This window comes from Penicillium atrosanguineum (genome assembly GCF_028827265.1).
Source record: "Penicillium atrosanguineum strain IBT 20685 chromosome Unknown utg000004l_segment0_segment0, whole genome shotgun sequence".
Lineage (NCBI taxonomy): Eukaryota > Fungi > Ascomycota > Eurotiomycetes > Eurotiales > Aspergillaceae > Penicillium > Penicillium atrosanguineum.
Genome location: NW_026623136.1, coordinates 1,010,039 through 1,029,368, shown reverse-complemented (window position 1 = coordinate 1,029,368; position 19,330 = coordinate 1,010,039). Strand labels below are relative to the sequence as shown.

The following is a 19,330-nucleotide window of genomic DNA, read 5'->3' as shown; positions in this document are numbered from 1 at the left end:
AAAAACAGTGAACCCGTCAACGCCTTTTCCGTCAACGCCCCCAGTGCGGAAGAATTCAGTTACAACCCCTATGGCGTAGCATGAAGCCGCTGTTACTGTACCCAAAAACAACACTCTGGAGAAGATGCCGGGTTTAGATCTCGGTTTCGGCTTCGAGTTCGGGCTGGACGAGCCGGGGGCTTGGACCAATTAGAGGGTGGTCGGACGGGACCTGTATTAAACACTCACCTGGAAGGTGGAGTGGGAGGTTGGGTAGGAGTCGTGACGGATGGAGTTGGCGATTTCTTGGTTGGCTTTCGTGGTTGCGGCGGCGGAGGGTGAGTTGTTGGTGGTTGCGGCAGCGGATCGGCGGAAGACGAGGATATCACCGCCACCAGTAGCGATTCCGTAGCCATCTATTTGCATCTGCTGGAAGTAGGGGACGAACTTGGCGGGGTTGTGTAGACGGGCGAGGATCTCTTCGGGGGCTGTAGTTGAGGCGGTGCCGAAAAATGAGTCTGCTTCGGAGGCGCTGATCTTTGAGATAGACGAGTCATAGGCTAGGATGCGGTATTCGGCAGTGGACCACTGAGAAGGCGTTTTCTGGGTTTCCTTGAGGGAGTCGCCGACTCGGTCTTCGGTACCTTCGTAATGGAGGTTGGACTTGTGGGACTCGGCTTTGGCGTTGACTTCGGAGACGGAAGGAGAGCGTGCACCAGTGCTGGCTGCGTCGGACATGAAGAGGGCTTCAAGCTCGCTACCGGGAGTGCAGTCAATATTGACATTGCATTTCCTGGTAGTAGCGTGCTCCGCAGTAGGAGCTGTTTGAAACGGAGCGTGCTCGGCAGAAGCGGGATCAGCGATGAACTTGGCTTCCAGCTCACTACCCGGAGGGCAGTCAAGAGTGGTGCCCAGGCTCATAGATTCGGAAACGATTTTGGCTTCGAGCTCGTTGCCAGGAGAACAGTCAACGGTTGGGGTAGCGTCCTCAGTGACACTGGCAGTCTGAGAGTCAAGGCCAGCGAGGGTGGAAGCGAACTTAACGTCAAGCTCGTTACCAGGGGGGCAGTCGACAGAGACACCGGCCTCGCTGCTGGCTGGCTGAGCATCGAATGTATCTAAAGGACGAGACTGGTCCTCCTGAGCGGCAGGGTGGGCAGCAAACATAGCCTCTAGCTCGTGACCGGGAGCGCACTCAAAATTAACACAAGAGCTCAAACCTGAATCTGGATCAAGTTTCTTCTCAGATTCCGGGACCTGTATGGTCTCAGCACCGGGCTGCTCCGTGCGGCGCGATTCCGAGACGAAAAGAGCGTCCAGCTCGTTGCCGGGAGAGCAGTCGACATGAATATTGGGCTTCACGATAGACTCCTGGCCATGAGGCACCTTCGCCATCACTTGTGCTTCCTTGAAGCTGGCCGGATCCGCAGTGAAAAGGGCCTCCAGCTCGCTTCCACCAGTACAGTCGACGGACTCGGGCCGAGGTTTCTGGGCGGTTTCCTTCACCAACGGCTCGGACGCAAGCTTGGCCTCGACTTCACTTCCAGGGGGACATTCAACACTAGCAAAAACATCTGTGTCCACGGGCTTCGGTGGCATGGGAGCCATACGCCCGCTTATAGGATCATACTGGTATCCATCGGCACTTGGCTGAGGAGACTTGACGAAGTTAAAATCTTGAAGGTGGGCTTTCGAAGGGTTCTCCTCAGCCGCAGGCTCGATGTTCAAAAAAGAGCGCAAGAAACCGGGCCAGACGTGCTCCTGCTTATCCATACAATATGAGTCTAATCGGCGGCCAAAGATAGCACAATATGGGTCTTCGGAGACGCTTTTCTTAATGTGAGCCATGTGGTGATGTAGCTGTTCGCGCTCTGTATCCCAGAACCCCTTTCCTCGGTCGGCCGAAAAGCCTGAGAACGAGGAGCGAGAACGAGGGGGCAGACCCCATGGGAAACTCGAGGTCGAGTCATGGTGGGCCGTGGAAGGCCACGATTGGCACTCGACTTTGCGGGAGGGGTTGGCTTGGGGATGACGGTGATACTTGTCGATTCGACGGAAGATGCGCTCCGCCTTATCATGTTTGCTGTGACAGTGGCGAGTTGCACTTATTACGTTTCGGCTGGCGGCGTGGGAAACCACTAGTTGGGATAGGCCTGGGCGGGCACCCGTTGAAGACATGGCTATAGATGAACTCATGATTGATATAGATACGGGTACTCCAGAGTGGGCTGTGTGGTGCTCGTAGTAGATTTCAGGAAGTATAGAAGTGGACAGGAAGTAGTTCGCGTAGTGGGCTCCAGGATACCGTCGATCATACCCACTCGCAATGGTTGTCTAAGAGCGGGTCCGCGTATCTTGACTCCAGGAGGGCGTCTGGAGACCATTCAAGATAGTTCGTTGAGATGCAAACTGGGAACTGAATGCTTCTAATGGAAGAGACGAAGATGAGACAGCGGATGAACTTAAGAAGAGAAATAGGAACAGGGAGGGAGCAGAAGGACAAAATGGCAGGAGCAGTGGACTCCGAGTTGAGTGGGGCACAGTCAGATCATCGCGGGGTCAGCCAATCACAAGCGAGAGATCACGGGATCCCCGCATGTAATCAGCGCATGACGTCAGACACGAAACCTACGAATCGTCGCTCAGTTGTATATCTCAATCCATCGTCATCAATAATGCATGCGGATCTATTCTCCTTTGGCTTCGGCATACCTTCCTTACTTCATATCCTGGACTTCGAAACTAAAAGTTTATAATCGATTGCTCCAGAACCGTAGACCTTCGATCCCTGCTTCTCGACATAGGGCCCCCCGGTCTTCAGCCATCTCGAGCTCCTCAGCAGCCACACCGACACTCCATTTGAAACGTTGTGCCGCCTCCTGTGCTGTCACGGCCCGACCGAACTCACTCCAGTCCCATGGAACTGGCTCCTCCGGTGGTGCGGCTCGTAATTCATCCATCCATTCTAGTAGCTGACGTACTGTCTTATCGTCGCTCCAGTCAAACCGCTGAACCACAAGTAGACCACTCTTGAATCGGCGGAGTCGAACCGGCAATTTGAGCTTTTCCCATAATTCAGCGGCCCTTTCAAAGTCAGAAGGACTGACCAGTTCTACGCCATTGCGGGATCGGTTGAACACCGCCCACAAATCAATCAGACTCATGATGCCGCCCTCCCGTTGCAAAATTCCCTTGCGATCGTCTGTCAGGTATTCGGCTAGGTTGCGTGACAGCTCTGATAGATAGAGGTTCTCTGATCCTGAACTGAGCATGTCCTTTGTAGTCACCATTCCCAAGGCAGCTGCGGATTCCGACAGCACCGCGTTGGTCTCTGCTGAACCTTCGTTGCTGGCCATTCCAGACTCCCTGGCAAGAGTCTCTGCAAGTGCCACGATCTGTTTCGCAGATGCCATGAGCGCCTCGAGATCCTCAAAAGCATTGCCTATCACCAGCTGATTGTTCATGCGGGCTTCCAGTCTCCGTTGCTCTAAACCTGCAATACCTACAGCCGCGCGCGCGGCCGGCTGGGGACCTTCCACGGCCGTAGTAGCCGGCGTACTTGATGATGTTTGCGACGGCGGAGGTACCGGAGGTGCATTTTGTAGGAGCCATTTCCGCTGAATGAGGGCTCCCTTCAGTCTCTCGTGGAAAGTCTTCTCCCCGCCCGCTCGAAATGAAAGCTTTATGCTTTCTGTCACTTCCGTATTGGTGATGCGTGTTTGATCGAAAAACGGAGCCGGAGAGTCCGAGCGACTCGCATCGACTCCACTATTTGACGTCGGGGCCGATACCAGCGGTGACCCGCACATCTCGCATTCAATGAGAGAGGGGTGGTTGACAAATGTACAGCGATGGCACGACACAGTTCCATTTCCTGTAGGCTGGGTCCAGCTTGCATTCTTTGTAACGGTGCTATCTTCGACCGACAATGAATTCAATATGGGTAAAGGCAGATCTCGACTGGCCGATCCGGCGGCCGCGCTAATCGCCGCTTTGAGGACGGTCGTGAATGGTGGTTTGATACCGCAGGCCAGACATGGTGGTAAGTTTACTGCCGGAGTTGCTGTCGTAGTGTCGAAGTTTGAGGGCACGGGATTAGAAAATGAGCAAATGGGACAAATCCAGGTCGCATTTATTGGTTTTGGAGAAGATGATGGATGTGGCACGGCGGATTGAGGATGCGGGGAGAGCGGCTTCACCGGCTGTAGGGTGGTCTGCGATACAGCAGGACTGGCATTTGCGCTTCGCAATTTGTCTTTGTTCTTCTGAGGCTTGGGATATATTGTGATCTTCGGGGATGATTTCAAAAAGCCAGCCTAATCAGACAACTTAGTGAGCCAATATCAAACATCATGATGTAGATAGATTGTACCTGATAATCGGCTCGATCGATCTCTTTCAGATCGATCCCCACGGAATGTTTGCGTGGATCTTCAGCGGCCACATAGCATACGCGATGCGAGGTCAAGTAGGCATGGCCATTCTGGTAGTTGGGGATCTTGTATTTCCTGGTCCGATATCAGTATGGCGTCAACCCGCAACCCGGGAACCACTTACCCTTCATACAAGCCCACGGCATCCTGGACGAAGAGAAGAGTCTCATCAGGTAACAGTAAAGGCCGCAATGCAGTCGTTAGGTCAAGAGACTTGAAAAACATCTAGCAGGTGGCATAGGGATGCACACGCGATAGCGCGACTATGATAGACCGCGGGGCCGGAATAAAGTGACTCCGGGGTAAGCGAGTTGAACTTCCAACTTCAAACTTCAACTTGACCTTGTGCGCTGTCAGTGAACACCCACTTCCTAAATCTACGGTTTCCAAAGTTTTCATCCCTGCTTCCTCCGTAGCCTTCTTGTTCTTTTTCCCTTTATTTTCAAAGTCTTCCTTCGATCTCATTTTATATCACCCTTCGCCACTTTACAACTTTTTTAGAGACCCTCGGGATGAGCTTCGCCCCGTGGCGTGCAACGGCCTCGGCCTCGAACCCGACGCCTGCTGCTTATCCATCTACTGGTAAGGGATCTATTTGCCTTCATTTTGTAATATGATGTTGACCTACTTTATAGCGACCCCTGCCTATATTCCTGTTCAAGCACGTCGTAGCCTTGCCTATAATAAACCAACCCCAGCCACCAACGGAGCCGACATGACACCAGCGGATGCAACTCCGCCGCCGCGCGTGCAGTTTCCACCTGCCGTGCGGTCATATGTGCAGCGCTGTTTCGCGCCTGAAAACAAGATGGCCAGCGTGACCGCGCAGGAAATGCAGGAGAAGCTGAAATTTGTCATTACCGATGCGGCAGAGAACAACAAACTCAATACCATAGACTGGGAGAGACTGGCTCTCCCACAGGTCATGGTCCAGAACGAACGCAACAAGATTCTGGCCAACCCCAACGTGTCGAACTGGGGAATGCCCTCCCCTTCCTCGCCGGTGGATGCCTCCCGCAAGAGAAAATCGGGCCTCAACCAGGACGCAGAGACGCATCCCTGGACAAAAGCTAACAATAACACTCGCAACCGGTTTGAAGATCGGATCACTCACCCTTCCACAGAGAAGAGACCCCGCATGACAACAGATGACTCTAGTAAGTCAAAAGCTAATTTGGAGATGAGGAAGAAGCGCTTCGAAGGAGCCGGAGCCAACTACGGGTCTGCCTCACCCGTTCCCTCGCCGGCCCGCAGTCCCCCAGTCGACCAAGGACCCGTGATCGGCCGTTGCCAAACCCTGGAAAAGAAGTACTTCCGCTTGACATCGGCACCGAACCCGGACACCGTGCGGCCACTTTCCGTGCTCAAAAATACACTGGACCTACTCAAGAGAAAATGGAAACAAGAGGGCAACTACGGCTACATTTGCGATCAATTCAAGTCTCTCCGCCAGGACTTAACGGTCCAGCATATCCGGAACGAATTCACTGTGATTGTGTACGAGATCCACGCGCGCATCGCCCTAGAAAAGGGCGATCTGGGTGAGTATAACCAGTGCCAGACACAACTGCGCGTTCTGTACGCAGCGCAGCTAGGCGGGCATCCGACGGAGTTCAAGGCATATCGTATTCTCTATTTCATTTACACGCGCAACTGGACGGCGATGAACGATGCACTGGCCGACGTGACCGCAGACGACAGGCAGGACCTCGCTGTGAAGCATGCGCTCGATGTGAGGTCTGCGCTGGCGCTCGGGAACTATCACCGCTTCTTCCAGCTCTATCTGGACACGCCTAATATGGGCGCGTATCTCATGGACATGTTTGTCGATCGGGAGCGGTTGACTGCTCTGGCTGTTATCTGTAGAGCGTGAGTGATCCTGTTTCATCCGGTTTCGTTACCTTTAGGGAAAGAAAATATTTGCTGACAAGTTGCAGGTACAAACCGGACGTGAATATCCGCTTCATTACGGAAGAACTTGGCTTCGAGTCCGATGAGCAGACTGCGCGATTCATTATTGAAAACTCCTCGGCTGAGCTACTCGAGGAGAAGAACGGGTCTGTGAGGCTGTTGACCGGAAAAGCAGGCCTGCTATTTGAACAAGCCAAGGCTGCAGCCCACGCGGTGGTTGACATCAAGGGCCAGATCTAGGTCGAGGTCCAAGTCCCGTTTTTTTTATTTTCCAGGAGCCTTCGTCGGCCTTTCCATCAGCAGGGCGTTTTTGTTCGAGCTGTCCCCGGTCCCCATCCCATGGAGTTGTCCCAGTTTCATTTCATTTCATTCTATCCCCTTTGAGGTCTGCAAGAGTCGCATACTAATACCCGCTGGCGTCTTGTTTGGGAAAGGGGATTGTGGACTTGGTGTTAGTGTTAGTGTTGGTGTTGGTGTTGGTGTTGGTGTTGAAGTGCTGGACTAGTAGATATTATTTCCAGAGTACATTCGAGCAAAATCAAGCATGGCATCTATTTCGTTCTCTTCACTTCTCCTACTACACGGTAGTAGGGTGAATCCGATGGGAAACCCCCGTCCCCACTCAAAGCTCATCACATAAAATAGCAAGTCCGACATGGGACGAATTCATTTCAATGTCCTGTACTCTGCTCTCGATTTCGCTCGGCATCTCCATCTCCACGTTTCCGGCATGGAGGGCAATACCAGTCGCGACTGTAAGTGGAGAGATCAATTTGAACTCAACAACATTGTACAAGACGTCAAGTTGAGATATAATCTGAACATCTCGTTGGGATGCCTCGACGCGAACATTGCCCTTTACTCGAACCGTTCAAATGTTTATGTTGAAAAAAGTCGACACCTGACTCCCCAGGCCATTAACTCCACAATGATCTGCCCCCGAGTCTGTCGCGGTTCTTGTAAATCACCCACACTCTGGCAGGTCGCGTGAATCACCCACAGACAAATCAAAGACCTCGCACGCCACCATGCATCTGTCTTTCATTTATTCTTCTATTGACCTTCCATGGAAAGCACCGGCGATGCCCCGCCACGTGGGTCCCACAGCGGCGTCAGCCATGGGTGGCAGTAGAGGGTTAACGCACAGAGTGGATGCACACACCCACCCAAGAGCATTAGCATCTCTAGCGAGATGTATACATCCACGGTCCAGGTGTAGTAGGATGGGGCTCTACGAGGACCGTTCACCCATTTTAGCCGGTCATCGTTTGCGGTCACCCAATTTCCAAGGGTATGGGAGACATGGTGATGGGCCAAATATAAAGTCAAAGAGTTGGCCACACTGACATCATAGGCGACCTGCAATATTCAGGCCTAATTGGTGGCTACATTCTTCAGGCGGGTGATAGACCAGGACAGCCAAAGCCGATCTATTTATACGGAACTTACGTGTTATGTGGGCAGAGGTGGTCCAGGTCCAGGCCGAATGTGCATGCCCTTTGCAGGATAGTCTATCGGGACGCTGCAGGGGCCGCGCATTCGAAGCCCCGGAATTAATCTATCTTTAAATTAATAGCAAAGACTCTCGACTTCTCCCGGGCTAGATCTAGACCGGGAATTGTTCTACTCATTTCCCGTGAGCGCTGACAGAACGGACGCCGATCTAAGCGGCTTTGGGAATGGAACCTCATTCGACCCACGGTCGGTGCGCCTGGTCGGACCACGGATGAGTTGAGGGGAGGTAGGGGAGGATGGTCTCTTTGGTACAGTGGCCACGAGATTGGTCTTTGTGTAGTAGTGGTCAAGTCTTTGTGGTCTAGGACTCGGACTCGGAGCGTAAAGTGGCTAACCGCCGAACAAAAGGGAACCAAGCTGAATGTCTGCCCAATGCTGAGCCCGGGTACACTGTATTACGTGTATGTTCGGATCTTCAATGAACTGCTGGGCGTTTCATTGGGGCCGTATGCGCCCATGGATGGCTGTAGTCAGGGCAGGACGAACTGATGGCTCGCCACTTATACCCTAATTAGTGTTTCCATAGATAGTAGGCAGTCCTATCTTTCTCGAAGCTGAGGATAGAACCAAAAAGCGGGCCTCTCATCACCAACCCGTCCGTTCCTGTGGTTGGAACCGCAATACCGTACACTTCGTGATATGGTCGCATTCAAGGGCCAAAAAAAAAAAAATAGAAGGAAGCTGGTCCCCTTTTTCTCCCTGCTTTTCTGACTTGTCATCACTCTCCTTCCCCTCTCCTTCCCCCCCTTTCCCCAGGTCGCGCAATGAAGGTGAGTTGCCCCTCGGATACGTTACGCCCCGTATTGTGTGTCGTTAAATTAATAACACCCGGTTTCAGGCCATCAGACGATCCTTGAAGGGGGACAAAGAACCCAAGCATCATCATCACATCTCTATTACCCCCAAATCTGCGATCGCGATTCTGCCACCCAAAAAGGTATCTTCTTGTTTCTCCCCTTCCCCCTCCCAACCCCACGGTGTACTCCGTAAACGAGTGAAACACCCCCCCTCGTGTCCCACCGCGAAATGTGGCTGACCGCACAAGGTGATCAAAGCTCTCTACGAGTACCACCCCGAAGGCACCAGCCAAGAATTGGCTTTCAGCAAGGGCGACTTCTTTCACGTTATCAGCAGGGAGGACGACTCGGACTGGTACGAGGCCTGTAATCCGCTTATCCCTGAGGCTCGAGGGCTCGTTCCCGTCTCCTTCTTCGAGGTCATCGGCAAAAACGAAAGGGATAGTGGGGGTTCCGGCGATCTGCATAAAAAGGACCACCACGACTCTGGCTTCTCCAACCGCATTCCCTCATCTCCCACCAACAACACCCGTCAAGGCGCCTTCAGGATGTCTGCGCTCGGCAAGGGCCAAGGCGCCATGGTTTACGGCATTGTCCAGTACGATTTCCAGGCCGAACGCCCCGATGAACTCGACGCGAAGGCCGGAGAGGCTATTATTGTCATCGCCCAATCCAATCCCGAATGGTTCGTCGCTAAACCCATCGGTCGTCTCGGTGGCCCTGGCTTGATTCCTGTCTCCTTTATTGAACTCCGCGACATGGCCTCGGGCCAGGCTGTCACCGACCCGCTAGAGGCTGTGCGACGCGCCGGTGTCCCCAAGGTGGAGGAGTGGAAGAAGATGACTGCCGAATACAAGAACAGCAGCATCACTCTCGGCAAGATTGAGGGTGGCCACGCCTCTAACGGCAGCATGAGCGGCGTCACCAACGGAATGGAACAGATGTCCATGAACCCCCACCAGAGCGCACACATGAGCCAAAATGGCAACGCTTACGTACGTGCCTTGATTTTGTGAATGCGACGCAGGTATACTAACAATCTATCCAGCCCTACCACCAGCGCAATGCCAGCAAAGGAACCCTAGCATCGCAGGGCCCTCCGGCGCAAAATCCCAACTTCCAACCCATCCTCGCACCGGTCGCCGCCTCGATCCCGCGCTACTGCTTCGACAACGATAAATACTGGTACATCATCGAGGCCAAGATGGAAGACGGTCGCTGCTGGGAACTGTCAAGATACTACCACGACTTCTACGACTTCCAGATCGCCCTCCTGACCCAGTTCGAAGACGAAGCCGGCAACCGCGGCCGACCCCGTACCCTCCCCTTCATGCCCGGCCCCGTCACCCACGTTACCGATGCGATCTCCAACGGCCGTCGCCAAAATCTCGATGAGTATATCAAGAAACTCATCGCCATGCCCCCGCACATCGCCCGCTGCCAACTCGTTCGACAATTGTTTGCGCCACGCCAAGGCGACTTTGAAATCGACCCGAACGCCTTCGGCGAGGAGGCGCGTTACTCGGGCGAGTCGCACCACTCAGACCCCTCTCGCAGCGTCTCCCGTCAGTCCTCCCAGGTCACGATGAACGCGTCCCAGGACCGCACCTCGCAACAGCAGCGCCCTCAGCAAAGCTCAGGCTCAGCCTCCAACGGGTCTATTGCGCCACCGCCAATGAACCGCCAAGCAAGCTCCTTGACACAGGTCTCCTCGGCATCGAACTCGAGCGCGATGAAGGTCAAGGTATTCTTCCAGGACGATTTGATCGCGATCCGCATCCCGTCCGGCGTCAGCATGCAGCATCTCAAAGACAAGTTGTCCGATCGTCTAAAGATCCAGGAGGACATCATCGTGCAGTACCGCGAAGAGACGTCCGGATCCTACGTCGATCTGGTCACTGATCAAGATCTGGAGGGTGCAATGCAGCGCAATACGAAGTTGACACTGTTTGTCAGCATCGTCTGAACCTGGATCTGGATCCGAACCCGATAGACAGCGCGCGGCGCAAGTGGTGCATTTCTGTTTATTTTCTTTTTGTTTGCAACGAGTAATGGTGCATTTGGAGTTCTGGCATCCACTTTTCGAGATTTCCCTGTGGCCTTATCAGCCCTTTGAGCGATTGCACTTGGTTTTGCGTGTTTTGAGGGGAGGACGTTCGCGATGATACGAATATGATGCGTGATGTATGGCATGGTCTTTTTTTTCTGCTTTTTTTCATTTTTATCATGGCTACCATTTTCTGTTTTCCTTTGCTCCTCTCCCTTTTCCTTGGACCTGGATTTATTTATCATTATCTGTCTTTGACTACCCTGTCTGGGCCATCTCCTTTCTCATCTATACCTTGTTTTGGGGGGACAATACCCTGCCACGCTGGTGGCAATGTACATATGCTCTCATTCTGCATATATAGGAAAGCTCTTACCTATCAGTTCAAAATAATCAGTGTCTTTCTAAATCTAATCTAGATTTTAAAATTGAAGATGAAGATATTCGGCTCTACATCTATTTCCGAGATCACATGACTCGGCCCATCGGCCCGTTCATTTTTCGCCTCAGGAACAGGAGCCACCGAACCTCGAATTACATCGGATTCTTTTGTAAATTGCGCATTCTGCTGGGCTTTCACCTGCGCTTCCTTGAGCGTTCTGTATCTACTGTCGCGGCACCATCCCGCCTCTCATCTCACTGTCGGTCCCGGGAAAAGAACAGTACCTGCGGCAATACCTCGGCTACGCCCATCAACATCCCGATCCACCACGAAACGCTACACGAAGTATATACGCACACCGTACAAATGAGTCGGCCGTCAGTGAAGATATGTAGGGACTGTCTCCCCGGCGCACTGCGCACGTCCACGGGAGTCCAAAATGCTGCGCGACTGCGGGGTGTTGCGCGCGAGCGCACCTATGCCACCCAGCGAGGACTCCCCCGGACCGTCGCAAACCGCTCGAAATCTGGCATTCCTACTGCGCGAGCCCTGGGCTCTCAGCTGCCGTTGCGCGCGAGGGGGCGTGGTATGGCCACCGCGGGCCATGGCGTCACCGCCGCGGAGGGCGAGAAAGAGGGCTACGTCGTACCGACGGAGGGTCCGATGAAGGAGTATGATACCCGCGTAGAAGAGGGTCGGCTACGGGATGATCCGTATCAGCGTGGTAGGATCTATACCATGAACAAAGAGGAAACGCATGTCTAACAAGCGCAGGAATCATCCAGAACCTCCAAGACCTCTTCGAAGCCCTGAAATCCTACGACGCGCCCAAGGTCATTCACCCTTCTATCGAGTCTCTTGATCCGCAACCGAAGAAGTCTTTCTTCGGCTCGCTCTTCGGTGGAGGGAAAGATAAGGCTGCGAAATCGACTATTCCGGAGACCTTGCCTGAGGGTCTGTACATGTATGGCGATGTGGGTTGTGGAAAGACTATGCTTATGGATCTGTTCTTTGATACTATGCCGCCGAATATCAAGAACAAGACCCGTATCCATTTCCACAATTTCATGCAGGATGTACATAAGCGCATGCACGTTGTGAAGATGAAGTATGGCAATGACTTTGATGCGTTGCCCATGGTTGCGGCGGATATTGCGGAGATGGCGAATGTACTCTGTTTCGATGAGTTCCAGTGTACGGATGTTGCTGATGCTATGATTTTGCGACGGTTAGTGCTCCCACCAACTACCCTTCTTACTCCTTGCAAAATGATATAGATCAGTCTACTAATTAGTATACAGACTCATTGAAGTCCTCATGTCCCACGGCGTTGTCATCGTCACAACCTCCAACCGTCACCCAGACGACCTGTACAAGAACGGCATCCAGCGCGAATCATTCATCCCCTGCATCAACCTCCTCAAATCTGAACTGAACGTCATCAACCTCAACTCCCCGACCGATTACCGAAAGATCCCCCGTCCCCCAGCAGCCGTCTACCACCACCCTCTGGATACAGACGCCGAACAACACGCGAAGAAATGGTTTGATTTCCTCGGTGATCCTATTAACGACCCTTCCCACCCAGCCACGCAGGAAGTCTGGGGTCGCACTATTCGGGTGCCTCGGGCCAGCGGCAAGGCTGCACGGTTTACCTTCAACGAGCTGATCGGCACAGCTACCGGTGCAGCGGATTATCTTGAGCTGGTGCGGCACTATGATGCTTTCATCGTGACGGATGTACCAGGCATGAACCTGAACCAGCGTGACCTCGCCCGTCGGTTCATTACTTTCATTGACGCGGTTTATGAGAGCAGGGTACGTGCCTTCTCCCTCCCGATTAACATTCGCCTTCGATACCCCCCTTTGAGACCTTTCTAATAACGAACGATTTTGCAGGCAAAACTCGTCCTCACAACTGAAGTCCCCCTAACAAACCTCTTCCTCTCGGAAAAAGACGTCAAAGATAGCCTCAAGGGCGATGACTCCGATCTCTCGGACGCAATGCGCAACTTGATGGACGATCTGGGCATGTCAGTGCAGGCGCTGAAGAATACGTCTATTTTCAGCGGTGATGAGGAGCGCTTTGCGTTTGCGCGTGCTTTGTCGCGGCTTTCGGAGATGGGGAGTCGGGAGTGGGTTGAGCGGGGTCTTGGGGTTGGGAAGACACCTGAGGAGAGTAAGGAGGAGAGGGAGGCTTGGTTGAAGACTAGGAGTCATTGGAGTGAGGATAACATGTGAGCCTGCTGGGTAGCTTAGTCTTTCCAACGGTTTGGGTGTATCCTTGAGCATTTGAGGGTGGGTGTGGTCTTGTGTGTGCATTGCATTTTCTGGACATAGATTTCTGTGCAGATTCATTGTTAGATAGGCATGGTGTATAAATCCGACAGTTACATTTACATTTACATTTACATTTCCATTTCCATTTCCATTTCCATTTCCATTCCCACTCCGCCTACAGCTGTTCAGACTTTCTTAATTAGGAATGCTTGACTCCAACTAGATGAGTATCACATGACGTCACGTCGCTCAACCCGAATCAAGTTCCTTTTCACCAATCCACAATTCATTCTGACTTAGTGAGCTCTGTCTTAATAAGAAGCCCGAATCTAGAACCTCACGTCATAGTCTCCAGATGTCTACAATTGGTACCCCAACCTCACCCGATCGCCCATTAGAAACCATGATCGATGATCGACGGCTACCAAACCAAGGAAGAGCCACTTTAATCATACGTCCCACTCGGCTTAGCTGTTCAGGCAGTGCTTCACAAGCTAGCTACCGCGCTGTACCTAGGTTCTCTGGCTTGAACGAATCCGAGAGTGAATCCCCGCTCTCCCTCCAGTCCAAATGCCGAGACACCGTCAAAACCCAGGAAAGCCAATCCGCGAATCAGAGGCCACATATTCGCAATAATTTCCTGTCTGCCTTCTCTTTCGCCAGGTTTTTAGCTGTTGGGCCGGCATTTGCAAGCTATGACCGAAAACTGGGTCATCGAGTATTCCTTGTTCACCCTGTCCGCCAGTTAGGTCGTTTCTTCTCACCCGACTCCAGCCTACAGTAACTGTTGTCGGCGCCCCACTGTAGCTCCAAGCTTGTTCCCCCTGCCCGGCTTGCGTTCGAGATTGGTCGACCTGAATAAGCCGTTCTGATTTCACGCCGTGATATTATTTCCCGGCTCCGCGATTGGTATTCCCCGTCCAGAGGGGTCCTGGGGTAGATTACATCATTGACGTAGTGTGACTGTTTTCAGGATATTACGCATCATGGCATAGTTGGGTTTTATAAAGGTGGCAATTTCCCCCCTGCGGGACGATTCCACTCTGCTTTAATTTAATCTTCGTTTGCGTCCCATAACGTACATCGAAATTACTCACAATGGCACCCACTAACGCCTCAGTCGAGGACGGCAAGTTCCGCGATATGGCGAAGGATACCGTTGAACTCAATGGCGAGCAACATATGACCACCGACTATGGCATCAAGATCTCAGACCCGGATCACTGGCTCCGCGTCGGCGATGATAAGCACACTGGTCCTTCGCTTTTGGAAGATCAGATTGCCCGCGAGAAGGTTTGTCCCATCTCACTGCGCGTAATCAGAACACTACTAATGGCCACAGATTATGCGCTTCGATCACGAGCGTATCCCAGAACGTGTCGTGCACGCCCGTGGCACGGGCGCCTTTGGCACGTTCAAGCTGTTCGAGAGTGCAGCTGATGTCACCACCGCCGGCGTGCTGACCGATACCAGCCGCACAACCCCTCTGTTCGTGCGCTTCTCGACTGTGCAGGGCAGTAAGGGTAGTGCGGATACCGTGCGTGACGTGCGCGGATTCGCGGTTAAAATGTACACTGAAGAGGGAAACTGGGATATTGTGGGTAACAATATTCCTGTCTTCTTCATTCAGGATGCTATTAAGTTCCCGGATGTTATTCACTCTGTTAAGCCTGAGCCGCACAATGAGGTGCCGCAGGGTCAGAGTGCGCACAATAACTTCTGGGACTTTATTTATATGCACTCCGAGACTACGCACATGAACTATTGGGTATGTGGTATTCCATTTGGGGGTTATGGGACGTGGCTAACATGAAGTAGCAAATGTCTGATCGGGCTATTCCTCGCTCGTACCGCATGATGCAGGGCTTCGGTGTCAACACCTATTCTTTGGTTAACAAAGAGGGAAAGCGTAACCTCGTCAAGTTCCACTTCACGCCTGAGCTGGGTGTGCATTCGCTTGTTTGGGATGAGGCCCTTAAGATTGCCGGCCAGGACCCTGATTTCCACCGCAAGGATCTCATCAGCGCTATCGAAGCAGGCCAATTCCCGCGTTGGAAGTTCGGCATGCAAATCCTCCCTGAAGAGAAGCAGGATGACTTCGATTTCGACCCTCTCGACGCCACCAAGGTCTGGCCCGAGGAGCTGATCCCCATCCGATACATCGGTCAGCTGGAGCTCAACCGCAACGTCGACGAGTTCTTCCCGCAAACCGAACAGGCCGCGTTTTGTACCAGCCACATCGTTCCTGGTATTGACTTCTCCAACGACCCGCTGCTGCAGGGCCGCAATTTCTCCTACTTTGATACCCAAATTTCGCGTCTGGGCGCGAACTGGCAGGAACTTCCCGTCAACCGTCCCGTCTGCCCTTACATGAACCTAGTCAACCGCGACGGTGCAATGAAACACAAAATCACAAAGGGAACAGTCAACTACTGGCCGAACCGCTTCGAAACCAACCCACCTGCTAAACCAGCCGAGGGCGGTTTCACAAGCTACCCGGAGAAACAATCGGGTATCAAAGCCCGTCTCCTCTCCGAGAAGTTTGCAGAACACTACAACCAAGCCCAAGTCTTCTACAACTCTCTCTCCGAGATCGAGAAAATGCACTTGGCTAAAGCCTTCTCCTTCGAACTCGACCACTGCGACGATCCCCTCGTCTACAAACGCATGACCGAGCGTATCGCAGCGGTAAGCCTCGAGCTCGCCACCACCGTCGCCCAAAATGTAGGCGGCGAAAAGCCCTCCAAGGCTCTGAAGCCAAACAACGGCGCCACAGCAAAGGGCCTCAGTCAGCTAGAATACATGCCCGAGAAACCGACCATCGCCACGCGCCGCATCTCAATTCTCATCGCTGACGGGTTCGACTACGCATCCTATACAGCTATGAAAGAAGCTCTCTCATCGCTCGACGCATTCGTCTTCACCGTCGGCGCCCAGCGCGCAGGTGTCACGGCTGAAACGGGCGAGAAGGTTGTTCCGGATCACTTCTTCAGCGGCATGCGGTCTACGCTCTTCGACGCTGTGTTCGTGCCCGGTGGTAAGCACGTCGAGACGCTGGCGAAGAATGGAGTCGCCAAGTTCTGGATCACCGAGTCGTTTGCTCACCTCAAGCCTATCTGCGGTGTTAATGAGGCTGTAAAGTTTATTAGTCGGCAGATTGTGTTGGACGAGATTGAGGTTGCTGCCAGCGGGACACCGGTGACCGAGTCTTACGGTGTTGTGACTGGATACGTGGATGGAAAGTCTTTGAAGGTTGATAAGGTTGGACCGGATTCGAAGGGTTTGGCCGAACAGTTTGTTTGGCATGTTTCGCGGCATCGCAACTGGGCGAGAGAGTTGGACGGTTTGGCCGATCAGATTGCTGCGTAAAGAGACTTATGATTATGGAATTGGTTAAATTGTATAATGATCACGATTGTTAATGGTTTCAATTTTTTTTCCCAGTATGTTATAAGATTGAGGTGATCTGTTCTCTCAGCCGAGGAATCTTACATTCGTTGCGCTGGCTAGTGGGTGGGTATTGTGGTTGACCTGCATTCTTCACGAGTACGACTCGGCTTCCTTACGCGCCAAACCTAAATCCACTTGCAAGGTTTGTAAGTTGTAGCGTAGGGCTAGCAGATGATCAAAAGGGAAATTATTTGCTATTGTTTAAACTCTCCGCAGATCGTGTGCTTTATGATTCGGGATCTGACGTGGCAATGTCTTCGAGTCCTAAGCGCTACCTCTTAACATGATACATTATCTAACCAAGTCAATCATCAAGTCCATAATGACCAGCCTCAATCAAGACAGCATTCTCAGCTACAGGATAGCCTTTGAAACTCGTATAAAGTAATAATATCAAAATACCCCTAGGATAACCTGCATGCCACACCCAAGGCACACCCAAGGTACTCGTACATACTTCCTTGCGGCCGGAGCTCCAACATACAGTTACACGGTAGTAACAGACCCAACCAGCCATTGATGTCCTAACGGAAGCTGGAGGCAGAAGTATTTGGATCTTTGTCAATCAAAAGGGTCCCAAGTCTGGAAATGTCCAGTCTAGGTGTTTCATTCGTACGCCCACTTTTACCTTTTTTAATTCCTTGCTTGTACACTTTTTTCCATTCGTCATCATATCGAAGATTGACATTGATTTCCAGGGACTGGAAGGCATATGTTTGAGGGCACTCACAAGTGAGTGAGAACAGTTTCGCTGTGATGCCATTCCGCATCTCGCGCTCGACGCGCTTGTGCGTGGTGATTGGAATTTCGACGTGTTTCTTTGTAGGGGAGATTTCTGGTGAGTGAGATGGTTTATCCCGGGTATCTGGAACTTGTTTCTTACGAGATGTAGTGGGGTTTTATACGCACTCTCTTGCATTGGTTGCAGATGCTTTTCACTACGTATGTTGATGCTATGCTGGTTATGGATTGGCTTGCTCATTCGATTCTTTTGTCAGTTGAATGACCTCGTGGGCTTTGTTATTGCCTTGATTGCCTTGAAGGTTCGTTCGCGGAAAGACTGGCTTTCAAGATTATTAACGTTTTCCAGGTTTCAGAAGGCGATGAATCTCCCAAGGGTCTGTCATTTGGATGGCAGAGGGCACAGTTGTTGGGTGCTTTCTTTAATGGGGTGTTGCTCTTTGGACTGGGAATAAGCATCCTGTTGCAGTCGATTGAGAGGTTTATTTCCTTACACCGTGAGTAGAAAGCCTTCTCGCGGGGAATGCACGGCTGACCAGGTTGCAGGTATTGAGAACCCGAAACTGGTTTTCATTGTTGGATGCATCGGATTGGGCCTGAATATCATCAGCGCTTTGTTCTTACATGGTGAGTGTTACACGTCAGGTTACGCGTAACCGAGGCTGACCCTGACTTCGCAACAGAACATGGTCACGGACTCGGCCATAGTCATGGCCCGCCGACGATCGAGGAGGGATTGTCGCCTATCAGTGACGACGAGGATTCCATTGCCAAGGTAGGTGTTCTTTGTTCAGGTTCATAATCACTATACTGATAACATTCAGCATCATGACCACAAGCACGTGGATTACGAAAAATCGCATGGCTCCGTCTCTATGCATTGTCCCGACCACGGCAACGGCCACAGTCACGGCCACAGTCATGGACACGGGCAGGGTGGACACGACCATGGAGACTTGGGCATGATGGGGGTCCTTGTTCACGTTCTGTGCGATGCAGCCAACAATCTCGGGGTCATGGCAGCCGCGCTGGTAATCTGGCTGGCCAAGTACGATGGCCGGTACTACGCCGACCCGGGAGTGAGCATGGGCATCGCGCTGATGATTATTCTGTCTTCCATCCCACTGAGTATGAATCAAGTCTTCTTATGATCTTAACACACAACTGACGAATATACAGTACGGAGAGCTGGTCACATCCTCTTAGAAAGTGCTCCAACCGGCGTCGACCCAAGCGACGTGCAGCACGATCTAGAAAAGGTGAGAATCATCATGGCCGCGATACGAGACATTTACTGATCGACCAGGTCCCCGGTGTTCACTCCATCCACGAACTCCATATCTGGCGCCTCAACCAGCAAAAGAACCTCGCCTCAGTCCACGTCGTGGTGAAGGAACCTTCCGTTGCCAGTTTCCTCAAAACAGCCAGGATCATTAACGAATGTTTCCACGCATACGGGATCCATTCAGCAACTCTCCAACCAGAAGTGATGTCGGAAACGGAACATTCAGAGGGGGATTCACGGTGTCAAGTAGTGTGTGGAACGCTGTGCGAGGCTCTGACTTGCTGCGGATGATGGGCAAGTGCGGAACATGGAACATAAAAAGACGGAATCATCCATCAACCACCCAAGTGGTCGAGCAGTAACTCGGCTATTACATCTTCCTTGGTCTAGTGGTCATGATTTCCGCTTGTCATTAACACCGATAAGCGCGGGAGACCGGGGTTCGATTCCCCGAGGGAGAGTTCTTTTTTGCCTCCAATACAAATAAACGATTCACCTTTCAAGGTTCTT

At 52.3% G+C, this 19,330-nt stretch overlaps 7 protein-coding genes across 7 annotated transcripts; 5 read left to right on the top strand and 2 right to left on the bottom strand.

Moving 5' to 3' along the window:
• Positions 1 to 216: 216 nt before the first annotated feature.
• Positions 217 to 2,157, bottom strand: N7443_005693 (uncharacterized protein; the record flags this gene model as incomplete). The annotated part of the gene is made up of 1 exon (XM_056885749.1): positions 217 to 2,157. The coding sequence occupies one exon, from the start codon at positions 2,155 to 2,157 to the stop codon at positions 217 to 219; it is 1,941 nt and encodes a 646-aa protein (XP_056741197.1).
• Positions 2,158 to 2,729: 572 nt separating this feature from the next.
• Positions 2,730 to 4,637, bottom strand: N7443_005692 (ESCRT-II subunit protein VPS36; the record flags this gene model as incomplete). Its single annotated transcript, XM_056885748.1, has 3 exons — positions 2,730 to 4,295; positions 4,352 to 4,487; positions 4,537 to 4,637. 3 exons carry the CDS (start codon positions 4,635 to 4,637, stop codon positions 2,730 to 2,732), a joined length of 1,803 nt encoding a protein of 600 aa, XP_056741196.1.
• Positions 4,638 to 4,924: 287 nt separating this feature from the next.
• N7443_005691 (uncharacterized protein) lies at positions 4,925 to 6,563 on the top strand (the record flags this gene model as incomplete). Its single annotated transcript, XM_056885747.1, has 3 exons — positions 4,925 to 4,994; positions 5,048 to 6,281; positions 6,350 to 6,563. 3 exons carry the CDS (start codon positions 4,925 to 4,927, stop codon positions 6,561 to 6,563), a joined length of 1,518 nt encoding a protein of 505 aa, XP_056741195.1.
• Positions 6,564 to 8,602: 2,039 nt separating this feature from the next.
• Positions 8,603 to 10,601, top strand: N7443_005690 (phosphatidylinositol-3-phosphate-binding protein BEM1; the record flags this gene model as incomplete). The annotated part of the gene is made up of 4 exons (XM_056885746.1): positions 8,603 to 8,608; positions 8,677 to 8,775; positions 8,884 to 9,630; positions 9,684 to 10,601. The coding sequence occupies 4 exons, from the start codon at positions 8,603 to 8,605 to the stop codon at positions 10,599 to 10,601; spliced, it is 1,770 nt and encodes a 589-aa protein (XP_056741194.1).
• Positions 10,602 to 11,430: 829 nt separating this feature from the next.
• On the top strand, positions 11,431 to 13,305 carry N7443_005689 (AFG1/ZapE family ATPase; the record flags this gene model as incomplete). The annotated part of the gene is made up of 4 exons (XM_056885745.1): positions 11,431 to 11,777; positions 11,834 to 12,292; positions 12,366 to 12,882; positions 12,964 to 13,305. 4 exons carry the CDS (start codon positions 11,431 to 11,433, stop codon positions 13,303 to 13,305), a joined length of 1,665 nt encoding a protein of 554 aa, XP_056741193.1.
• A 1,137-nt stretch (positions 13,306 to 14,442) lies between these two features.
• catA (catalase catA) lies at positions 14,443 to 16,713 on the top strand (the record flags this gene model as incomplete). The annotated part of the gene is made up of 3 exons (XM_056885744.1): positions 14,443 to 14,637; positions 14,687 to 15,112; positions 15,163 to 16,713. 3 exons carry the CDS (start codon positions 14,443 to 14,445, stop codon positions 16,711 to 16,713), a joined length of 2,172 nt encoding a protein of 723 aa, XP_056741192.1.
• Positions 16,714 to 17,550: 837 nt separating this feature from the next.
• Positions 17,551 to 19,111, top strand: N7443_005687 (putative di-, tri-valent inorganic cation transporter; the record flags this gene model as incomplete). The annotated part of the gene is made up of 9 exons (XM_056885743.1): positions 17,551 to 17,632; positions 17,687 to 17,736; positions 17,793 to 17,837; positions 17,885 to 18,032; positions 18,082 to 18,162; positions 18,219 to 18,310; positions 18,360 to 18,663; positions 18,715 to 18,794; positions 18,842 to 19,111. The coding sequence occupies 9 exons, from the start codon at positions 17,551 to 17,553 to the stop codon at positions 19,109 to 19,111; spliced, it is 1,152 nt and encodes a 383-aa protein (XP_056741191.1).
• Positions 19,112 to 19,330: the final 219 nt, after the last annotated feature.